Source organism: Chaetodon trifascialis, chromosome 8, assembly GCF_039877785.1.
Source record: "Chaetodon trifascialis isolate fChaTrf1 chromosome 8, fChaTrf1.hap1, whole genome shotgun sequence".
Taxonomy (NCBI): Eukaryota; Metazoa; Chordata; class Actinopteri; order Chaetodontiformes; family Chaetodontidae; genus Chaetodon; species Chaetodon trifascialis.
In genome coordinates, this window is record NC_092063.1 from 10,625,835 (window position 1) to 10,645,866 (window position 20,032).

Below are 20,032 nucleotides of genomic sequence, written 5' to 3' on the forward strand. Positions count from 1 at the left end.
ATGTCGGCTTTGTAAATCCAATGTGGAGATGGAAAAGAGGCTTTTTGGGGAATCTTTATGTGATCAGTGTAGGCAGCTTCGGGTGGGAGATGCAAGGGCCAATGACCAGCTAAGTGTGAGGTTTTCTGTTCTCAGGTGAGGAGAAGAACAAGGTCATATGGGTCATGATCTGACAGTGGAAAGGAAGAAATGACGGCAGTTGTTGTGTGCATATGCAAATCCTTTAGTCAAGTAGTAATACAACACTGTAAAAATACTGTTACAAGTAAAATCCCACCTTGAACATGTCACTTATATAATCAGGAAAATGTAGTTGAAGCATTAGAAGTAAAAGCACTAATGCAAAAAATGTCCCCTGTCACTGTTATACATTATATATTATATCATTAGATCATTATTAATCATGCATTAATGGAAAAGCAGCATGTTGCTGTTGTAGTTGGCTGAGGTGGAGCTGTCTTGTAACTGCTCTGTATGGGGCTGCAACTAATGATTATTTTCATCATAGATTGAGCTGATGATTATTTTCCAAATGAATCAATGGATGGCTCGGTTTGTAAGAATTCTGGAGATAGTGAGAAGTGCTAGTCTAAGGTGTTATAGCCCAAAGTGACACCTTCATAGTGCTTGATTAGTCCAAAGCTCAGTGAAAATACATCAAAATAATTACAGTAATTCAAAGGAAAACCAGCAAATACTCACATTTGTGATGCAGGAACTGTTTTGCATGAAAAATAGCCTCAGTGGTAGTTGCCAATTAATTTTTTAATTGGCTCATTGATTAATCGTTTCAGCTGTACTTGTATCAACTGTTGGGTTGTTCCGTTCACAAGGAAACATGTTTTATAAGCTCTCTGTGTTCTGTACAAAAAACCTTTGTTAACTGGTAACTAAAGCTGTCAAATATAGCGGAGAAGAAGCAGAGAGTGGCGTGAAAAGACTGACGTACCTCAAATTTGTACTTGTACTTACATTCCACCGCTGTCTGTCCAACATGTGATATCGCTTTATACTGAATTAACTCTTCTGTCCTGTGAGCGGTGGTGTCATACATGTGTTTGTGGCAAAATGTCCACCCAAAGATTAAAACCTCCGCTACAGTGACACCTTAAAACTCTGGTCAATCATGTGACGCGACCGCAGTAGAGCTGAGAAAATGCCAAACTTACTTCTCTGGAAATTCTAGAAACATTTGAGCAGTGATGAAACATAGTTCAGAGGAACGGGTTTACAACAAACTGTGAAGGTGTCAGTTTACCGAAAATCACATTTTGTCACTCACTCAAAGTACTATGCAGCCATGATGCAGACACTTTCTCTTTCATGTGCTGAGGTTTTCAAATACCCATCTCAGAAAATTCTGCCACTAGCTGAATACGAAGGAGATGAATGGAGGAGGTTCATTTGTGCTGCTCAAGGTTGTAGAAAACAGAACAACATGTCTCTCCAGAAACAAAGTCCTCACTTTTCATAGGGACTGTTTCTCAGGTTGAGAGAAGTTCCAATTAAAAATGTTCTCACCAAGGCCCGTGGGTTATCTAAGTCAGGAACTGCGGGATTGTTTCAGCAAATAGACAGAAAATCTTTATTTTTATCTGAGCACACAGCATGAAGAAATCATCTGTTCTGGAGTCATGAGCATCTTTTTCCTATGATTTCTAAGGAGACTTAAGGACGTTTATTCCCGATGGACGCTGTGGATAATGGCGTCCTCGGAAAAGTGGTGCTCATAACTTGTGTTTTAATTTAAGATTGTTCAGTTACTCTAACTGGCAGATGCAAAACAGATAAGACTTTATATTAATGGACATATTCACCATTAACTTGTTGCTCATTACCACGCATATTAGTCCTTCATCAGTCATTATAAAGCACTTATTAATGCTTTATTCTGCATGACCACATTCTGCGATTCCTAGGCCATGAATTAGGAGTTCCCCTCAATAACCTCCTACTTACTGCTTATTGATAGTCAATAAGGAAGTTGTTGTACATGAATTAGATCTAACTGACTAACAAAGAAATAAGCAACTAATTCATGGTGAATATGTGTACCATAATATGAAGTGACACCACAAAACATTTTGGTCTAATGCTGTGACGAGTAAGAATCTTATTAGCATGAAAGGTATCAGTAATAGTGTGTGTGTGTGTGTGTGTGTGTGTGTGTGTGTGTGTGATGTAAGTCTGCATATTCCTTTGCTGTTACATGTTATTTTAAGGGAATCTTGTAACAGTGCTTATTATTTGTCCTCGATACTGGTTTTCTTTAAAAGGTAACATGTACCACCGACCAATGATCAATGCTAATTAAATTGTACTACATTATTTTTCGACTCATTCCTAATTCCCTGATTCGGCCTGGTTCTTTACTTTCATGTGCTTCAGTGTGGGAACAGCCTTGTGCTTGTCAATCGTCAGAGTAGCTGTGGATTGTTATAAGAGAGCCTCCCAGTACACAAGAACGAGAACAGCAGCTGCACAGATTTCTTTAATTTTAGATGACTGTAGGGAATCACCTAAGAAATGCTGAGGTTGACCTTAATAAACTTTATATACACTCAGCCTCCCAAAAGCTGCCCAGTTTGTGCTTTGTACAGCATTTGTTATTGAAGTCACTCCTCTTCTTCTCTTTCAGTAAAAGCCGAACCAACATCTCTTGTCTGCTGAAACCATTAACAATTTATATCAACTCGTGACGTAATTCAAAATGTTACTGTAAATGTAAATGTCATCCCCGAAATGTAGCTGAAATTAGGTTACGCTTATTTTTAAACCTCAGAAAAATGTCCCACTTTTGAAGAAGTGCTGCGATCCAACAGACCCCAGTCGGTTATTTTCATAGTCAGATGCATTGTTCATGAAACAGCCTCGTGGTAATTAATGACTCATTTAAATATCTAATTAAACATGACAAATTAAAAGCACTGTGATATGCATTCATTTGCAAAGGGAAACCAGCATTATGTTATTAGGTTCTGTTGAATCCTGGAAAAATGTCACCCGTTTTTGGATTTAGCAGACATGTGATGAGATCTGAGAGAATTGGGAACGATCGATTCAGTCCTTAAAGAAACTGCTGTAGGTGTGAAGAATTCAAATGAAATGGGCTCTGTTGAAGCCGAGAGCTGGAAATTAAGGATACAAACCTTTGATAGTCTCAAAAGCAGTTTTCAGGGCACATGAAAGCCAATTTTTTTTTTCCCAACAATCTATTTTAAGCATAACTGGGAGTAGAAGCTACAATTAGCTTGTGTTGAGTAGACATTGCATAATGAAGAGGCTGCAGAGTCTGTTAGACCCCGTTCTGAGGGTAAAACAGTCCGCTGGTTTGACTTTTCACAGCAAAAGTGCTTGTGCAATCCAAAGATTGCAGGTTCGACACAACGGTCTTGCGTTTTATGCTGGTGTGCGTGTGTTTGTGATCTCAGAGACACAGAGGAAACCTTCCACCCTGTGGTTGCGCTGCACTGCTGCATCCTGCTTGCTGCTCTGCCAGTTCTGCTGCTTGCATCCGCCCCTCAATGCGTCTTCAGAGCTCTCAGTTTGACCTCATTACCACCATCATTACCATCGGTATTAGTAGCTGCACCCTTCATCATCATCGCCATGGACATCTTTATTCTAATCGCCAGCAGCAGCAGCAGCAGCAGGCAGGGCTATCACTGTTGTCGTCATCACTCTCAATATGCTGTTATTGTCATTGTCATCACTTTACTCATAATGTTCTGAAATGAAGGCAGATGCTGGAGCAAACATTCTCGCACCCTAGCTGTGTGTCACTGTCGAGTGTGCTGCAGGGGCGTTGTAGCATCGCGCAGAGACCGCCTCTCCTCCTCCAGAGTCTTGTTCACCACTTGGGAGCTTCACATACCGTTAAGTACGCTGCCAGACGTGTGCTCCCATCCTGCATTGTGTTCGCTGGCGGTTCAGTAACGCACCCCTCGTATGTGTTTCTCCTCTGAATATTTCAGAAGGGGGGCTGACAAAATGCAAGCAGAAACAGACCGCTGATGACCTCCTTCTCATCGCCTCCTCCTTTTTTTTTCCCCTCCCTGCCTCTCTCTCTCTCTGTTCCCCCCTCCCTGCGCTCATCGCACATTCTCCCAGGCTTCCCCGCTATTTCTCTCACTGTCTTCATCTTCTTCTTCTCATCACTCTCTTTCCTCTCTTCCCTCCCCCACTGTTCATCCCCCCTCCGCTCCTTCGCGTTCCCTCGGTTCCTTGCATCTTCTCCCACCTGTCTGTCCTTTCATCCCACTCATTTGCTCCTGTGTCTCTTCACTTCTCTCTTACCCTTCCTTTTCATTCACTCTCTGCCGCTCTCCGCGGCGTTGCACTGTGTCTGCCTGCCTGCCTGTCTGTCTATTCCATGAAGGGCTGTCTGAGGCCTCTGCTCTGCTAATTCATTCGCCGTGCATCGCCTCGCATATCTGCAGGGTCAGGCAGACAGACAGAGAGAGAGGGGAGAGAGGAGATCTGGTGGAAGCGAAAGGGAGAGGGACCAAGAAAAGAGGACATGGGAGAAAAAAAAGATGCAGTTTTATCTCCAAGAAACAGAGAGCCAGATCCTGTGGTGGTATATTCCACAATCTCTCGCTCTCACAATATATACAGTAGCTTGCCATGACCTCCTTCTGCTCACTGCTTGCTTTGTCATTTGGATCCCTGATGTTCAGCTTTCTCTCTAATCTAATACCTTAACCACATTGCTGCCATTGTCTTCGTCTATAAAGGAATGTGAAGCACATGCATGTAGCGTATGCATGTGTGCCCCGGGAGTATGTGCCCAGCAGTGACTGCAGGTATTGACTGCTCCAAATTCCAGATGTCTTGTGCAGAAAAGTCAGTAATTCTGAACATATTTGTACCTCAAACTGAACATGTTCTCTGTTCCAGTGACATTCTGGAGGCTCTACTTCAGGGAGCCCGTTGTACCAAGCTCACACTTAGCCTACTTATAATGTAGACGCTTACTGTGTGTGCAGACTGTATGATGGAGGTTTATACATCACTAAATGAAAATGGGTCACCCCACACAAACTAGTTCTTACGTAGAGATTAATTCTTACTTGCCAGGTGTAACTTCAGATAACTGAACTGACAAAACATTAGCTTGCTAATATATGACCCATTTAGATTGAAGGTAATATGAGCTTTGGGCAAAATGCTGTACAGTAATGATATGAATGACAAAGACTTCAGATTGCATTTCACAAATGAATACACACACCCCATAAAGCCAAAACTGATGTTTCTCCATGAATACATACCAGTCTAAATATAACAGTAATGCTTACTTTAGTTATTATTGTTATTATTGAGTTAGTTTTAGTTTTCATTAGCTAAGACGTTTCTTAAGTTTTAATGGTGTAACCAGCTTTAGTAAAGTTAGTTTGAAACTGAGTAATAGTCACTGAGAACTTAGGAAGGCCTTAACAAACATACATTTATGAATAGCTGCTGCAACCCAATCCTTTATTTAAGCAATCCAACAAAGACTTTATTTGAACCAGGGCTAATCAGAGGAGGACAAAGCTTTGAGATCTTTTACTTAAATGTGTACATACTCCATGAAAACTAACAGAAGTCCTTTCGTTGTGAGGGATGACTCCTGTCACTGTACCATTGTTGCTGCCCTCAAAAGTAATGATCTTCGTCATTACTGCTTCATATATTGCTGACAAGTTTAAAGCAGTTTGGGGAAATGCACTTATTTGCATTCTTTCATGAGAAGATTGTAACTCGAAAGAAGCTGATGACAAATAGTGATTTTACATTTATGTTCATGTCCAGATTAATAAAACAAACAATTATCATGCAAATAAGATGATATAGACAGATCTTAGTAGGTGTATTTTCTGCTACGTGTACTTTTAGCCACCGACTTCTGAGCTCACTTTCAGAAAGGAAACTCCAGCAACACCTAATATTCTCTGAGCGCTTTGAATGTTTTGCACAGAAAACCTTATTTTGCAAAATATACTGTATATTAGCTGCGACTGTCATATAAATCATGTGGAGTAAAAAGTGCAATAAGTGATAATTTTGTCTGACATGAATCGAGTGTGTGTGTGTGTGTGTGTGTGTGTGTGTGTGTGTGTGTGTGTGTGTGTGTGTGTGTGTTTGTACGTGCACATGTATTACTCACATGTGGGGACACCGTCACATGTGGGGACAAAATACAGGTCCCCACAATGTAAATCATTACATTTTAGGGTGAAGCCTGAGGATAGGGTTATGGGTTAGGCAAGGTTAGGTTAGGTGTAGGGTTAGCAATAGGCAAATAGTGGTTCGGGTTAGGATAAGTCTCCAGGAAATGAATGTAAGTCTATGTAATGTCCCCACAAGTGATGAAAACCCTCTTGTGTGTGTGTGTGTGTGTGTGTGTGTGTGTGTGTGTGTGTGTGTGTGTGTGTGTGTGTGTGTGGAGTGGGTGGTTGTGGAGGGTTTATTTGCCCTTGGGTGTCAGAGAGGTAGAAGAGGAAAAAAGAGGTGAAAGCGCTTCCTTGTTTGGAGTAACAACACTTACTACAATATGTACCACATTTAAAAAAAATGATAAAAAAATCCTGTTTTGAGCGTTTTAGCCATTGTTGATTGGAACTAAAAAAGAAAGTGTTCTGCCAGGAAATGAAGTGTAGCAGCAGTGGATCTGGTCCTTCCGTCACTGAGACACCACTCTGGGGAGCTCAGTAGGTTTTTCCTGTTAAACTCTCTGGCTAGTCAAATGAATGTTACGGTATCATTTTGATCTTTTTTTAACAACAAAAAGAAAGAGTGTGATGAAACCTTTTTTGGCATGCTCATACCGGCTGCTTCATAAGGTGTTCTATTTTCTGTGCATTATTCTCCTAGTGAGTCAAAAATAGAAACTGATATGTCAGAAAGAGACAGTGACAAAAAGCCAGAGGCAAACCAAGCACACACACACCGTTTCACACCTCGCTCGCTGCAGCATCTCTGCAGTTCGTTCTTTCCTCTCATGTCACTCATATGTTGCACCTTTTTCTTTTCCTTCTCCCACCACTCATGTCTGCAGGTTTTCCTGAGCAGACGGTCTGTGTGGCAGAGTTTGAGCTTGAGCGGAAGTGAGTGAGGAAGCGAGAGGGAGTGGATGTCATGGATGATAGTCAAGGGACAAATGTCGAGGACCCAACCTACCAAAACTTGCTGCTCCTGGGAGCCATCGCGGCAGCATCCGCCTTTGTGGTCACCATCCTTATCGTCCTCGTCTGCGTTGGCTGCCAAAGGTAGGAGGACGGTCACGTGACTTGAAATGTGGACAAAAAAAAGTAGGGGCGGACTGAAATAAAAAAATAGAACAGCCAGAGTTTTATCATCTCTGCTGCCAGCTTTCCGTGCCCTCCCAGATCACTCTCATCATCCACTCCTTCTTTTATGTGTCCTTACTTCTTCTGAACTCTTCTCCTCCCTTCTCTCTCCTCCCTCCATCCGCCCTCTCCATCTCTTTTATCCCCCGCTCTGAGCAGAGTGGCAGTAATGAATGTTAATGGCTGCGAGTGTCAGATCAGATGAAATGATGTTTACAGGACACCAAGGAGACAGGCCAGAGTCAGAGCAGCCTCACGTCACCCCTCTTAAGCAGACTCCTCAGCAGGCAAAACCAATGGAGCACCCTGTGGTTTAAAGAGGATCAGACTCTGAGCCAGGAAAGAGCAATGGAACAGCCTCGGTTTCTTTTCTTTTTTTTTTTTTTTCAGAACCCTCGGGGACCAATCACAAGCTGCACTGTGGCTTTGTTGCCATGGGATACACAGATAAGGATGTAGAGAAATGTCAAACCAGCTCATGTCATGGAAGTAAAATCACACTATTGTTAAGATCTTAAGAATGAAATATATGCCCCCAACGGGATCTCGGTAACATAGAGGGCCTGGGTGTTAAGTAGTTCACCAGTTCAGAGTCCCTTTTTCATGTACAAATACTACAGATCCTGGAAAGATGCCTAATACTATTGATTTCCTACTATTGATTTAAAAATACCCCTCCTGCATCGATTCTTTTAGATTCCAAGGATTACAAAATCTTATAAGACCTTAATCTAAAACCTGCTAAATGAATGATGCCATTCTTCATATGTCTTCATGCCTTCATGACATTTTTACCTTAAACCGCCTCCTGTGCCATGTTATTATGAACATCTCCGAGGGGAGCTCATGGTCCCCCTGGGGTATGATGGCCATATGTTTGTACGAATAGGATTGAGTTCCAGCTCACTGGAGGAGACAATAGCCAGCTCTAGTAACATGGATCTCACACAGCTGACCATGGTGCTCCTTATGCTCTGTTAATATTTTAAGCAACTTGTGTTACTTACACAAATTGCTTGAAATGATATAAGTTGGATTCCTGCACCTGTTTGCAAACCAGAAATGCTTTTTATTCCTTCATTATGTTTTGCAGCAGTAAGACCTCACGTTATACGAGAGGCTCAAACTCCGTTGTGAGAGAGAAGCAGAGGGGGTAGAGCAATTCTCACATTCACACCTGCGATTTTTTTGTCTTCTTGCTTCATCTCTCTCTCACCATATCAACAGTTTCCTATAGCGACAGATACCTCCAGGGATCCACCTAACACTATGGTGGATAGCTTTGTTGCACAAGACCAGAGGATAGTAAAGAAAAATGGCAAAGGGAATCAGCATAATGGAAACTACAAAATAATTACTGGGAGTTTGCTTGGTCTTATCGTGAAAAGGAGTTATCAAAGAAAAAGCTTCTCAGTGAAGGACACCCTCCACTTAGGCAAAAGAAAACTGAGTCATGCTCCACTCACTGTTTGACTGGGCTCTTGTTATTAACCAAGGACTTTCATGCCCTAACCAGGGTTGGATGCCAATAGTATCTATCTGCTCAGTGTGTATGTTCTCTCTCTCTCTGTCCACCGGCTCCCGTTGACCTTCCTCACTTTGATGTTGTCAGAAAAAGCAAGAGCAAGCACCCCCCAGCTGGAGAGAAAGGGACATCTGTAAATATGGTGAGACACGCTTTCATTTTATTCCCTCCACCCTGTGACTCCATCTCCTTCTGCTCTTTTCCATGTATCCTCTCTGCCTGAATAGCTGGTTGTGTATACAGATGCACATACGTGTGTTATGTCCTGTATTAACCTGTCCCTGTGTTTGTGACAGCAGGGCACCCTTCGACATCCAAAGCTGAACTCTATGAGCAAATCTGACACCAGGCTGCATGAGATCAATCGCTTTCCCTGCAATGGAAACTGTAAGTGATGAGTGAGTTTGTATGCGGCAGTATATGATATACAACCCTGAGCTATTACTATTTCAGTCCTGTCCTCTCCACCGCTTTCTTCCTCCCCGTCCTCCTCCTCCTCCCCTCTGTGCAGCTGTTAGTAAGAGCCGTCCAGCAAGTATGGACCTCTTGCTCCTCCACAGCCGGCGCTCCCAGACAGACCTGAGGCCCTCCCATGGGCGCCAGCTTCCCCAGATCCCCACCAGTCCCCAGGGATCTGGCCAAGGGGGAGGAGGGGAAACAGGAGGAGATGGGGGAGGAGGTGGAGGAGGAGGAGGGGAGGCTAGGGACCACACCTACACCGAGGTGGGGCTGCGGAACAACCCCACCCCCACCCACTGCCTGGATGACGGCCTGTATGAAAGTGTAGGCGTCCGGGAAGGTGACACGGGCCCCAAAGCACCCTCTGCCCCACCACCTACATCAGCCAACACTCCGGCTACAATCAGAGCTGCCCAGAGCCCCCCAGCTCAGGCCAACGGAGCTCGCAGCGGGAACGGGAATGTGCGTACATAACACACAAATCCACAACTGTGAACTTACATTACGATTTGAATGTGAAGCACCCGTTGGGATTGACTTGCCACTCGCACACCCAGTGATTCACATCCATCAGGCAGAAAACTCTCTACAAAACTCTCTACTACACTGCTGTTACTAAAAGAATCCCACACGCTAACCTGTGCTGCCTACGGAAAAGGGAGGTAAAAGCAGCAGCATTTTAGACCTGCAGATGTCACAAAAACATGAGTTTGGTACTTAAGTGCAGGCAATTAGTGTAACAGCTATAACATTTCTTTCTTTGTTTGTCTGTGGATGGCCTGCATCATCAGCTTGTGTTTGTGGGTCTGAAGCACTTGACCTGCAGCTGTGCACTGTCATTGGCTGGACCTTGTTTAGTGTGCTTTGCATCAGATTTTTGGATTTAGGACAATAACTGAAAATTCTGATAATGCAAAAGCTGATGTGTTTCTTCGTCTTTTTTTCCTCAAAGGGTGGCAGAGGGAACGGCAGAGGGAACGGCACCATTAACGGACTGATGACAGGAAAAGGTAATGGTGCGAGTGGGGTCAACAGGTCTCCTCTGTCTTCTGTCAACTCCCTGGCCATCCAAGATCAAACTGCAGCTGAGTATGCCTCCATACGGAAGTTCAGAAAGGTAAAGTATGCATACATTTTCATCAAAGTTACTTGAGATGTTTGTTGAATTTTTGAATTTGCATCAACTCATAGGTTCTTTAAGTATGCTGTTGGTGTGTAGACTGCAACAAACTGTAGTATTTCCAGCCAGAAGTCCACTGTGTACTCACAGACAGGATGTCGCGGTACTCTACAATGTGCTTTCACATGAGCAACAGATAAGATTAACTGATGTTTTGTTCAGAAAGTTGGGTGATTTGATTTGATGCAATCTATGTACTTCTCATGCCGGGTCCTGTTTATCTGTCATGTGACAGTATCTGTGGCTACTAAAGTAGGTGTTTGTGTGACATTAATCAGTATGAAGAAGTGGGCTTTGATTGATATGACTGGTGGTGGTTTAAAAGCCAAGTATTGCTGCATAATTTTTGTGGTAGATGGAGGTAGGATGATGGCTCAAAAGGAAATGATTCACACGGGTAATTAGCCTTTAAGCTTGTGTATTTGTTAGGATTTTGTACATTTGCCAATATATCATACAGTATATCTTGTATAACAGGAATTGCTTACATTAGCTTAATGTGTACAGTGTTAAGAGGAGGTGGATTTTCTAAACTTTGAGTGGAATATTTCACCAAAATTGCATTGTAACACACAACTTCTTCATTTTTGCTTCTAGATGAAATTCGAAGGCAAAAAAGAAAAGTCAGCTAATACCAACTTAAATGTCCTGCTCGGTCAAAAATACTTCTCCGACACGCATGAGAAGTCCCAAATACACTTGATTATGTGGGCTGTTTGCTGTGTTCTTTGGCTCAAAGTGTTGTATGTAATGTTTTCACCGGTGACTCAATACATCAAGGCTGACAAGACAAACAGGAAGGAAAATAACGGGGCCGACAGCCAGTCAGACAGCCAGTCGAGCGTGAGTGATTCACCCTCTGCGGCTCCTCCTCCACTTCATCGCAGTCAGGAGTTTCCACGCAAACCGCTGGAGCCGTTTCACCTGCACTCCTTCCCAAAGGTACAGGAATCATCGGATCAATATGGTCCGAATCAACTTCATGCATTGCATTACCCAACCAGCCACCATAGCACACTGTAAGTCTGCCTGCTCACCACTAGAGGGCACTGTCTACAAACAAACAGCAGAGCACTGGTGTTACTTTAGTCTTGATGTTTTCTTATCAGATTTTAATGCGCACTTTATTATTAGCATGAATTGTCAGTGTATGTGAGCACACTCTAAGCTTGTAAACTAACAACCCTCATTAACGTATTTTTGAGGTATTTGTCTTCTATGTTTTAATTACATAATAGAGCTGCATGTGCCAGCTGGGATGTGTTTGAGAGCAGTCAAGGCCACAGTTTAGGGAAGTTCTGGGAGGGAAATGGAGGGACAATGATCGGATGGTGATCAGCCTTTCCGTGGGTTAGCTGGCACACATGTCCATTTTTCTTGAATGTGTGTGTGGCTTTCCATGTGTGTTTGTTTGGGAGAGTTTTAAACAGGTGACTTTGTCTTTTGTGTCACTGATTTAAGGAGATTGATAATGCTGTTTAAACTGTTTTGTTTTAACTGTGGATTTCAGCCCAGTTGTTGACCTGCACTTATAATCAGTGCTCGCCAAATCCTTGAGAGAGAGAGAGAGAGAGAGAGAGAGAGAAAGAGTGTGTGTGTGTGTGTGTGTGTGTGTGTGTGTGTGTGTGTGTGTGTGTGTGTGTGTTTCTTCCTCCTGTTTGCCCCTATGCGCTGTGCAGCAGAACGTATTAGAGCAGCCAGAGTAAAGAGTGGAGGGATAGATTATGTAAGAGCTTGGCAGGCTGCCAAACTGCCTGTGTGTGTGTGTGTGTGTGTGTGTGTGTGTGTGTGTGTGTGTGTGTGTGTGTGTTCCTGTTGAATCTATCAGCAAGTCTATCTAGAAACAGCTAACAGGTAGCCAGCAGCCGGTGTGGGGATAAATAATGTTCACATATTGAAGCCATTTACTCTGCCCCAGCTTCTATTACTCACCCTCACTGCACAGGAGGAGCACATAAAAGCTTAATCATCCTCGGTCGCATGTGCACACAAAACTACTTTCTTTCTAATTGGTTTCTAATTGCTTTTGATCACCAGCAGCGATAAAAAAAAAAAAATTAGCAAGAACAATTGGTTGTTGTTTTATCATGAGGTCCTTTTTTGTATTTGGCAGCCAGTTTTCTGTTGTTTTTCAGAAAAGGATCACATATACCTACTAGTGAGAAGAAAGAGGTGAAATGGGGTTTATGTTTTTGCATCAGCGGATCTCTCTGTCTTTCATCCGGATGTGTTTGACTGAATTTGCATAAAACCTTGTGGAAAAGTTGGCCAGCCATCAAGGAGCAACTGATTAACTCTGTCTGAAAATTCAACAACCAAGCAGGCATTTCGTCCACTGACGGCTTGTACGATGCAACAAGCCATCTAATAATTAGTTTGTCATTTTTAAGTAGTAGTTGTTTTTTTTTTTAAGATACACACTCAAGGATCACTTCCAGCACCAACTCTCTTTTTGACAGCGCCACTTGCTGATTCGCTTGTTTGGATCTTGACATGAAAGCTCGAGAGAAGTAAAAAGCAGATCATTTACCATAGGTGGATATTGCAGAAAGGGATATCTATCATAAGAAAAGCTTCAGAAGTGACACTTTTATGTCAATAATTCAGATAACAGCCGCACTGACTAAATTTGATAAAAGCAGTCCACATTAATCCCACAGTGCAAGTGGGTCATCCATATCTCTGACCTCCAGAACACATGCTCTCTCTCCACAATTTGCACACACTGCTGGTCACTGTTTACCCATTGGGACAAGACAGCACATGAAAACTTCTGCAGCTCAAAGGACCGCAAAAAGAAAGAAGGAAAGAAAGACCTACACACAGTCAGACACAGCACAACTTTCCATCCGTGTAAAAATTGTAATTGTGTAATTTACTTTTGCACAAAGACATCCGGATCTTAATTGCAATGCTTGGCTGAGCTCCTCCATTGATTTTGTTTACCAGGAGGCCGTGTTCATGGGCAATGGGGAGCAGTACATCTGGAAGCCTCCAGAGGAAGATGACATCATCACCTTGCACCCACCTCCCCTCCGCGGAGAGAACGGACAGGGGCACCCGTCGCCCCCAACCGCAAAGGAGGTAGTGCACTAGTGTGTGTGTGCATGTGTGTGTGGTCATAGTTGGGAGGAGGGAGCACTCCACAGGGGACTGGAAGGAGTTACAGGCAGACGGACAGGTCTCTGATTTGTAACTGCTGTGTTTACCAATTGGGGCACCCATTTGATTGGCCGCTCTGTCATAACAGCGCTGCCCTGTGACCCGCCTGTCATATGAGGTTTCTGTTTACGGCCAGAGGTTACGTTACATGCACTCTAAAAAAGAACACACTGGCTCAGCTGGGAAAAAAATAAAGGTAACAATTTGCATGGATCTCTCTAAGTAACTCAAATTTAACGATCAAAAGAATTTATTATTGAACCAGCATCAACTTATGTCAAAATGTTATTTTTTAACCATGAACAATTTAATGTAAAACCACCCTAATGAGTTTTAACCCAAACTGAGACCCCGTTTACACTTAAGGAAAACGCATGTTTTCATGCAGTTTGGCCTCTTGTTTACACGCAAACGGATTTTTTTTTTTCACGGGAAAACGATCATTTTTAAAAACTCCAGCCAAAGTGGATTTATTTGTCAGCGTGTAAACAGGGTTAAACGGCGTTTTAGGTTCCGAAACGTCACAACATGCGACTGAATACTTCACGTCATATGAGCGACCTATGTTTACACTCGCGCCCATAGGTTTGGCATAGTTATGATGTGCTTGACGGCGTATTTATCCGGCGTATTTCATTTATTGAAAATGATGTTGTGTGCACAATGTTATTTTTGAAAACGGAGGGGCCAAAATATCCGTTTTCCATAATACCCTGCTACATGTAAACGTAGGGTAAAAGTGTTAGATGAAGGCATTAAGTCAGATATTTGCAGGCTTTTACTCTGAAGTTGGCCTTGAACAAGATAAAACAAAAACAGTGCTATATTCCAGTTAATAATGTGGGTTGGACATGTGTTCTCTTACCTTTGCAGTGTTACAGCTAACGCTACAGAAGTTCAGTACCAATTAATATAATTCGGCTGCCGCTGTAAAAAGACTTGGGCCTATTAGCACAAGCTAGCTAAAACTCTACCAACTTCAACACGACCACTGAAGTAGCCCTGGACAAGCTTTCAGCGCTGTGTAGAAACAACTTCTTTCACCTTTTGCTGATACAATTATTAGCTGTTTTGAATACAGCAAAGCAAAAATAGTAACATTCCCACCAGGTAACTTAGCTTTAAATTATATTTCATGCGACCTCTGTTTCTGTCTCCTCTTTTCCTTTGTTGGATTCGCAGTCTGGCTGCAAAACAAGTCCGGCGAATTCAGCCTTGCACTCACCGTTTAAAGGATGCTCACTAGATATGAATGTTGAACTAACTTAATACTTTTCTGCTGTTAAATGAAGGCATAAATGTGGATTAAAAATCAATATATTACTGAGCTGAGACATTTTTCATTTTGACCAGCTTCTTAAAATGAGTTATCAACTAACTAAAAGAGAAAGAGAAAGAACACACTTATTTTTTATGCTTGTTTCTAAGCTATATTCACAAACCCCATGAATGAATCATTTCTGTGTGTGGATCCAGCACCCCCAACCCCCCTGCCTGAACTCTGCCCCCAATCTCCCAGCCCCTAACTCATATATCTCTCTCCAACACACAACTCACCAGTCGGATCCAGACATCAGTATAACCTGCTGCCGAATGATTAAGTTTCACTTTGAATTGTTGTGCCCTGACTGGCATGTGAGCTGCAAACTGACCTACATATACACATGTATGCATGCATGTGTGTGTGTGTGTGTGTGTGTGTGTGTGTGTGTGTGGCAGAGTACGTCTGGTGGCGAGAAGGGGAAGTCTCCACTCGCCAATCATGTCACACGCCCCACCACATGTGCTTCCACATGCACCAACTCCACCCCCACTTCTCCACTCTCAGCCCCCTTTTCTTCGCTCTCCTGTGGATCCAGTTTTACGTACTGAGAGTTACAAGCAGTTGGGGAACTTTTGTCATGCCTGGGGGGGCTGGGGGCAGTTATTATGAGTAGAGGGAGGTTTGTCCCTGAAATAGACTGCACTGCCTATTATTAGTCTGTTTTTGACTGAGCTTCTCCTTTTCATTATCATGTTCATCAGCTCAGGGGAGTCTTCTTTCATGTTTAAGACTGAAGATCAAGTTTGAGTTTTGACATAACTCCATGCAGTGTGGGATTAATAAACCAGAGAATGAATGCATTGTTCACAGGGTGTAATAGAAGATAATCTAAGATAAGCATGGAAGAGTAAAGCAGCGGTCCTACAAGTTTTGATCTGTTGGTGAGTTTCTTGGCTAAGCCAGCGTTGAGCCGAAGATGCTGTATGTGGAGATTAAAGGGTTAAGTCTCTGCTGCTTGGCTCATGAGTTAAACTCCTCCTCTGCAAATCAGACTGGTACACAGAGCAGCTGGCCTTGACTGCATTCCGCATTTTCTCTCGCAGTTTCTTTTTCTTTCTTTCAGACTTCCTTTCCTGTTTTCTTTTCTTTTCCAAACTTTTCCTCTCCCACAGTTGCCGTGTTTTTCCATTTGAGAGTTTGTTGTTGCCCAAACATGCCCATATACTTTGTGTCTTCTGGAGTTTGTCAGTTTCAGCCGTCAAAAGGTGTTGAGTTTCCACTCCCACCTAAATCTCCTCCTCTCCTCTGGCGCTCTCTCCTTCTGCTCCACTCCCTTTGTGGCTGTTAGGAGGCGCTGCCTTCCGCAACCAATCACGTTGCACAAAGCATGTCTCACCAGATGAACATCGACTGCTAGCAGACTGTTTGGAAACATGTGCCATATTTGCTATTCATAAAGTTGATCACACACAGATGCATCAGTCATGCATACTGTTGTGTTTCCATGGATAATCAGTGTATGCTGAAATTAAACGTGACTTCTCAAAGCCTCGGCCTGTGCAGAGAGCTAAAGCAGTATCAGAGGAGACATAACAGAGAGGAGCTCAGGCACTGTGGAGGAGGTTACAATGCACAGGCTTCCTCAACAGCTGCAGCCCAGTTTTGAAATCCCCATCATCTTGTGACTTCCTTCCTCTGCTGCACAGAGCTGCAGATTCTGTGTGCACAAATGCAAACACACACTTGCAAATACACACACACACACACACACACACACACACACACACACACACACACACACACACACACACACACACACACACACACACACACACACACACACACAGACACACACACCGCACATTGTGTGCACACGCTTGTAGCATACGCCAGGGTCTTTGTTTATCCAAAAAGGTCACACAAGAGATTTGTGGGGCCAGGCTGCGAGTGTCACCTGAGGTCAGCCTGAGAAAGACAGAGAAAGAAAGAGAGATACTCAGTTAAAGTCGCAGTGGTTTGTATTTAAAGTTAATTTCCCCAGATTAACTACTATTTTCTCTCATATGAGAAATATAATGTAAAGGTACCATGAAAGGAAAAGCAAGGTGAACACGCACACAGAAAACAGAGTCTCAAGTTGTCTCTATGCTCTCAGGTTTCAGGTTTTTGGGAGTGAAACAAAAACAAGCCTAATCTGTCGAGTGTGTTTGGGAGAGAGAGAGTTTGCATAGCCAGTGTTTCTCAGGGCCACTCGAGCAGAGCTGCTGGTCTGGGTGTGAACACGGAAGGTAAACATTACCATGTCCCACAATCCTCTGCTCTTATGCTCCCCTTGTGGAATTTTGACACAGAAATGCCAAAGGTCACAGCACTGGTTTATCCAAATTCTCCACAAGACCTCACACATGCCTCTAAGTTATGTGTCCTAGATATGAAATTTTACATGCATCACTGTAAGCGCAAACATGCGGATGCTGTGTGTATTTACAGACGCATGCATGCATGCCGACTCATACATTTAAAGCAAATGAGATGTGAGCAAAGTCCATTAGTGAGCACCACTTAGCAGGTTTTTTTTCTTTCCAGCAAGTTGGCTGTTGTCCAGATCTTTCACAGCATACCCTGCTGTTCCATTGCCAAAGCAGTTGTGGTGAAATTTTAACAGGTCCATCCAGTGCAAAGCTAACTCTGTCTCCCTGCCTAGACCTCAACAGACTGATAACACAGTTTACTCTGTCTTATCCTACCCCGTCAAAGTAGGTCAGGTTACAGCACAGAGCGAGCTCTGTCAACGCATGTGCAAACTACTGTGCACACGCCCACACAATCCATGCTCACAAGTTCATTTGCACACCAAGTTATCGGCATTATATGTTTACTCTCATGTTCACGTATTTTGCTTTAATGTCTGGCATACATGCAGACAGACGTGTATAAATATAGAAAGCCTGCATATACTCATAGCTAATTCAGAAACTTCAGACTTAAAGGTGGGAAAGATGTGATACAGTGACATTTAAATCCCAGCACAGCACAGCATTTGCAGGCTGTATAGCAGTTCACTTATAGAAACAAGGCCGTGAATGAAATAGAATTACAGTCACCTTCAGTTTCAAGAGCTGTCGCCCACAGACTGTAGGATAGAGTTGTACTGTAGGTCAGTATCATTAACTGACACCATACTCTGCTCTCGTCCTGTCAGATTGCAGACACCTACTCCATCGTGTGTAAAACCCAGAAGAAGAAACCTCCTATGGAAAACAACGGATCAAAGACCCTCCCACGCTCCTTTGGTGGAGAGAGAAATGCAGGTTCACGGGGCCGAGGCCGAGGAGTGCAAGGCCAGGCGCGTTCACAGGAGGAGCCCTGCTACGAGCCGGTAGGAGACAGGTCCTGGTCCACGTGTGCAGTGGCCGAGCCTGACCCCGCATACGCTACTATCGACACCCACCGGAAACGTGAGCAGGCGGGAACCAGTAACAGCACAGCTGGGGGCAATGCCACCCTGAAGAGGAAGAAGCAGACGCCGCAGCAGCAGGCAGCTCCAGCGGCACCTCAGGGCTCAGGACCCACCGCCCTGCCTGTAAGAGGCCTGCCTGGTGGGGAAAACTTCTATGAGACCATCAGCGATGTGAAACAGGGGGCCAATAGCTCTAGCACCACCACCATCTTCACCTTCAATGATGGGATGGAGATGTACGTCACTGGCCTGTAGCTGGCTGATGGGCAGAAAGGGCCCAGAACCCACTGGTAAAGAGTCATGAAAGGGACCCTGCTGCTCACTGGCCAACAGGTTGCTGTACATAGATACAAGGCCCTCTGTAGAGAAACAACATGAGGATCCATTTTGTAACGACATCAGGTACAAGCAGGGTCTTAATCCAGGTTCAGACTTCCTTTGATTGGTCTGTACTTCTGAACCAGCCTAAGCCTAGTCCAGCCCAAATATGGACCAAATATGTTTTAACAAAAAAAAAAAGATTGATAAGAAAACTGGAATATACATCTTCAACCTACTGTGTCACTGATCATACTCACCTGTTTGTGCATCATTTTCCATTATATCTTTATTTTTATATGAACACTGTACTCTTTAAAGAGTATGTGGTGTAACTCACAACCTTTAATATATATTTAAAAAAATAAATGTGCATGCATTGTGCAAACACACACCTGAAAATAAACAGTAGTAGCAAGGGAACCGGGTATATGAGGAGTATGAGGCACACTCTTCACTATTGTCACCCATACACACACACGCATGCACGCACACACATACGCCTCATCTAGGGGAGACTTATGTAATATAAGCAGATGGATGTCACAGGTATTTGCAGGTACTTAACTTCCTCTAAGCAAACATCTCAAACAGGTTCTCTGTGCACACTAGCCAGTTCCCTGGCACACAGCATTGTGGTGCTTTGTTCGAACATAGGCCTAGAATTTGCGGGCCTGCTTAAACACAGAAGTAATTGAAGGCTGCGGTCCCCATTTCACAATTTACCATCAGTGTGCCCCGAAACGTATTAGCAGTGCACACGGTAACTGTAAAACGTGACTTTTGATCAATAATGCAACCTTCAAATAAGTTATGAGATTAGTTAACATTCCACGCTCAGATTTGACAAACATCTGTAGCCGGAGGCATGACACAGGCTAACACCCCTACCCCTTCTCGCACTCTCACAGAACACACACACACACACAGACACACACAGGTACACGCATACTTGGCAGAGTCACACAAGGTAAAGCGAGTCATCAGGACATCAAATGGGTTGTGCAAGAATTTCCCAAGAGTGATATGGGTGGCAGATTTCACAATGCGAGACCATTACTGTATTACTATAAATAAATATAATAAATGAAAGAAGAATATTTACAAAAATAAGGAAGACGGGTTTAGAAAGGATAGTATCATGAATTTATAAATGCTACTGCGTCAGAAAGTATGTAAAAACAAATGCACTCTGTGTTTTAATGCACTGTTTATTTTTTCTTGCCTACTGACAATGCCATTGGTTGAATAGCTCATGCCACTGCCATGAAAACAATATGTTTATGTTGTTGGTGCAATTTTTTCCTGCTTGATCAAAAAAGTGCATGCT

General features: G+C 43.3%; 1 protein-coding gene across 2 annotated transcripts in view; it reads left to right on the top strand.

Annotated features, from left to right (window-relative positions):
- LOC139334847 (CCR4-NOT transcription complex subunit 3) overlaps positions 1-19,773 on the top strand; it is a 38,175-nt gene extending 18,402 nt beyond the window's left edge. Inside the window, exons 2-9 of one of the 2 annotated variants that reach the window (XM_070968064.1) lie at positions 7,043-7,253; positions 8,947-9,001; positions 9,159-9,246; positions 9,371-9,780; positions 10,271-10,435; positions 11,279-11,440; positions 13,448-13,582; positions 18,127-19,773. In XM_070968064.1, coding sequence (XP_070824165.1) covers positions 7,123-7,253; positions 8,947-9,001; positions 9,159-9,246; positions 9,371-9,780; positions 10,271-10,435; positions 11,279-11,440; positions 13,448-13,582; positions 18,127-18,639 — 1,659 coding nt within the window. In that variant the 5' untranslated portion in view covers positions 7,043-7,122 and the 3' untranslated portion in view covers positions 18,640-19,773. Of the gene's footprint in view, positions 1-7,042; positions 7,254-8,946; positions 9,002-9,155; positions 9,247-9,370; positions 9,781-10,270; positions 10,436-11,278; positions 11,441-13,447; positions 13,583-18,126 lie in introns of both variants that reach the window. The other variant, XM_070968063.1, reaches the window with a different exon arrangement.
- The last annotated feature ends 259 nt before the right edge of the window (positions 19,774-20,032 follow it).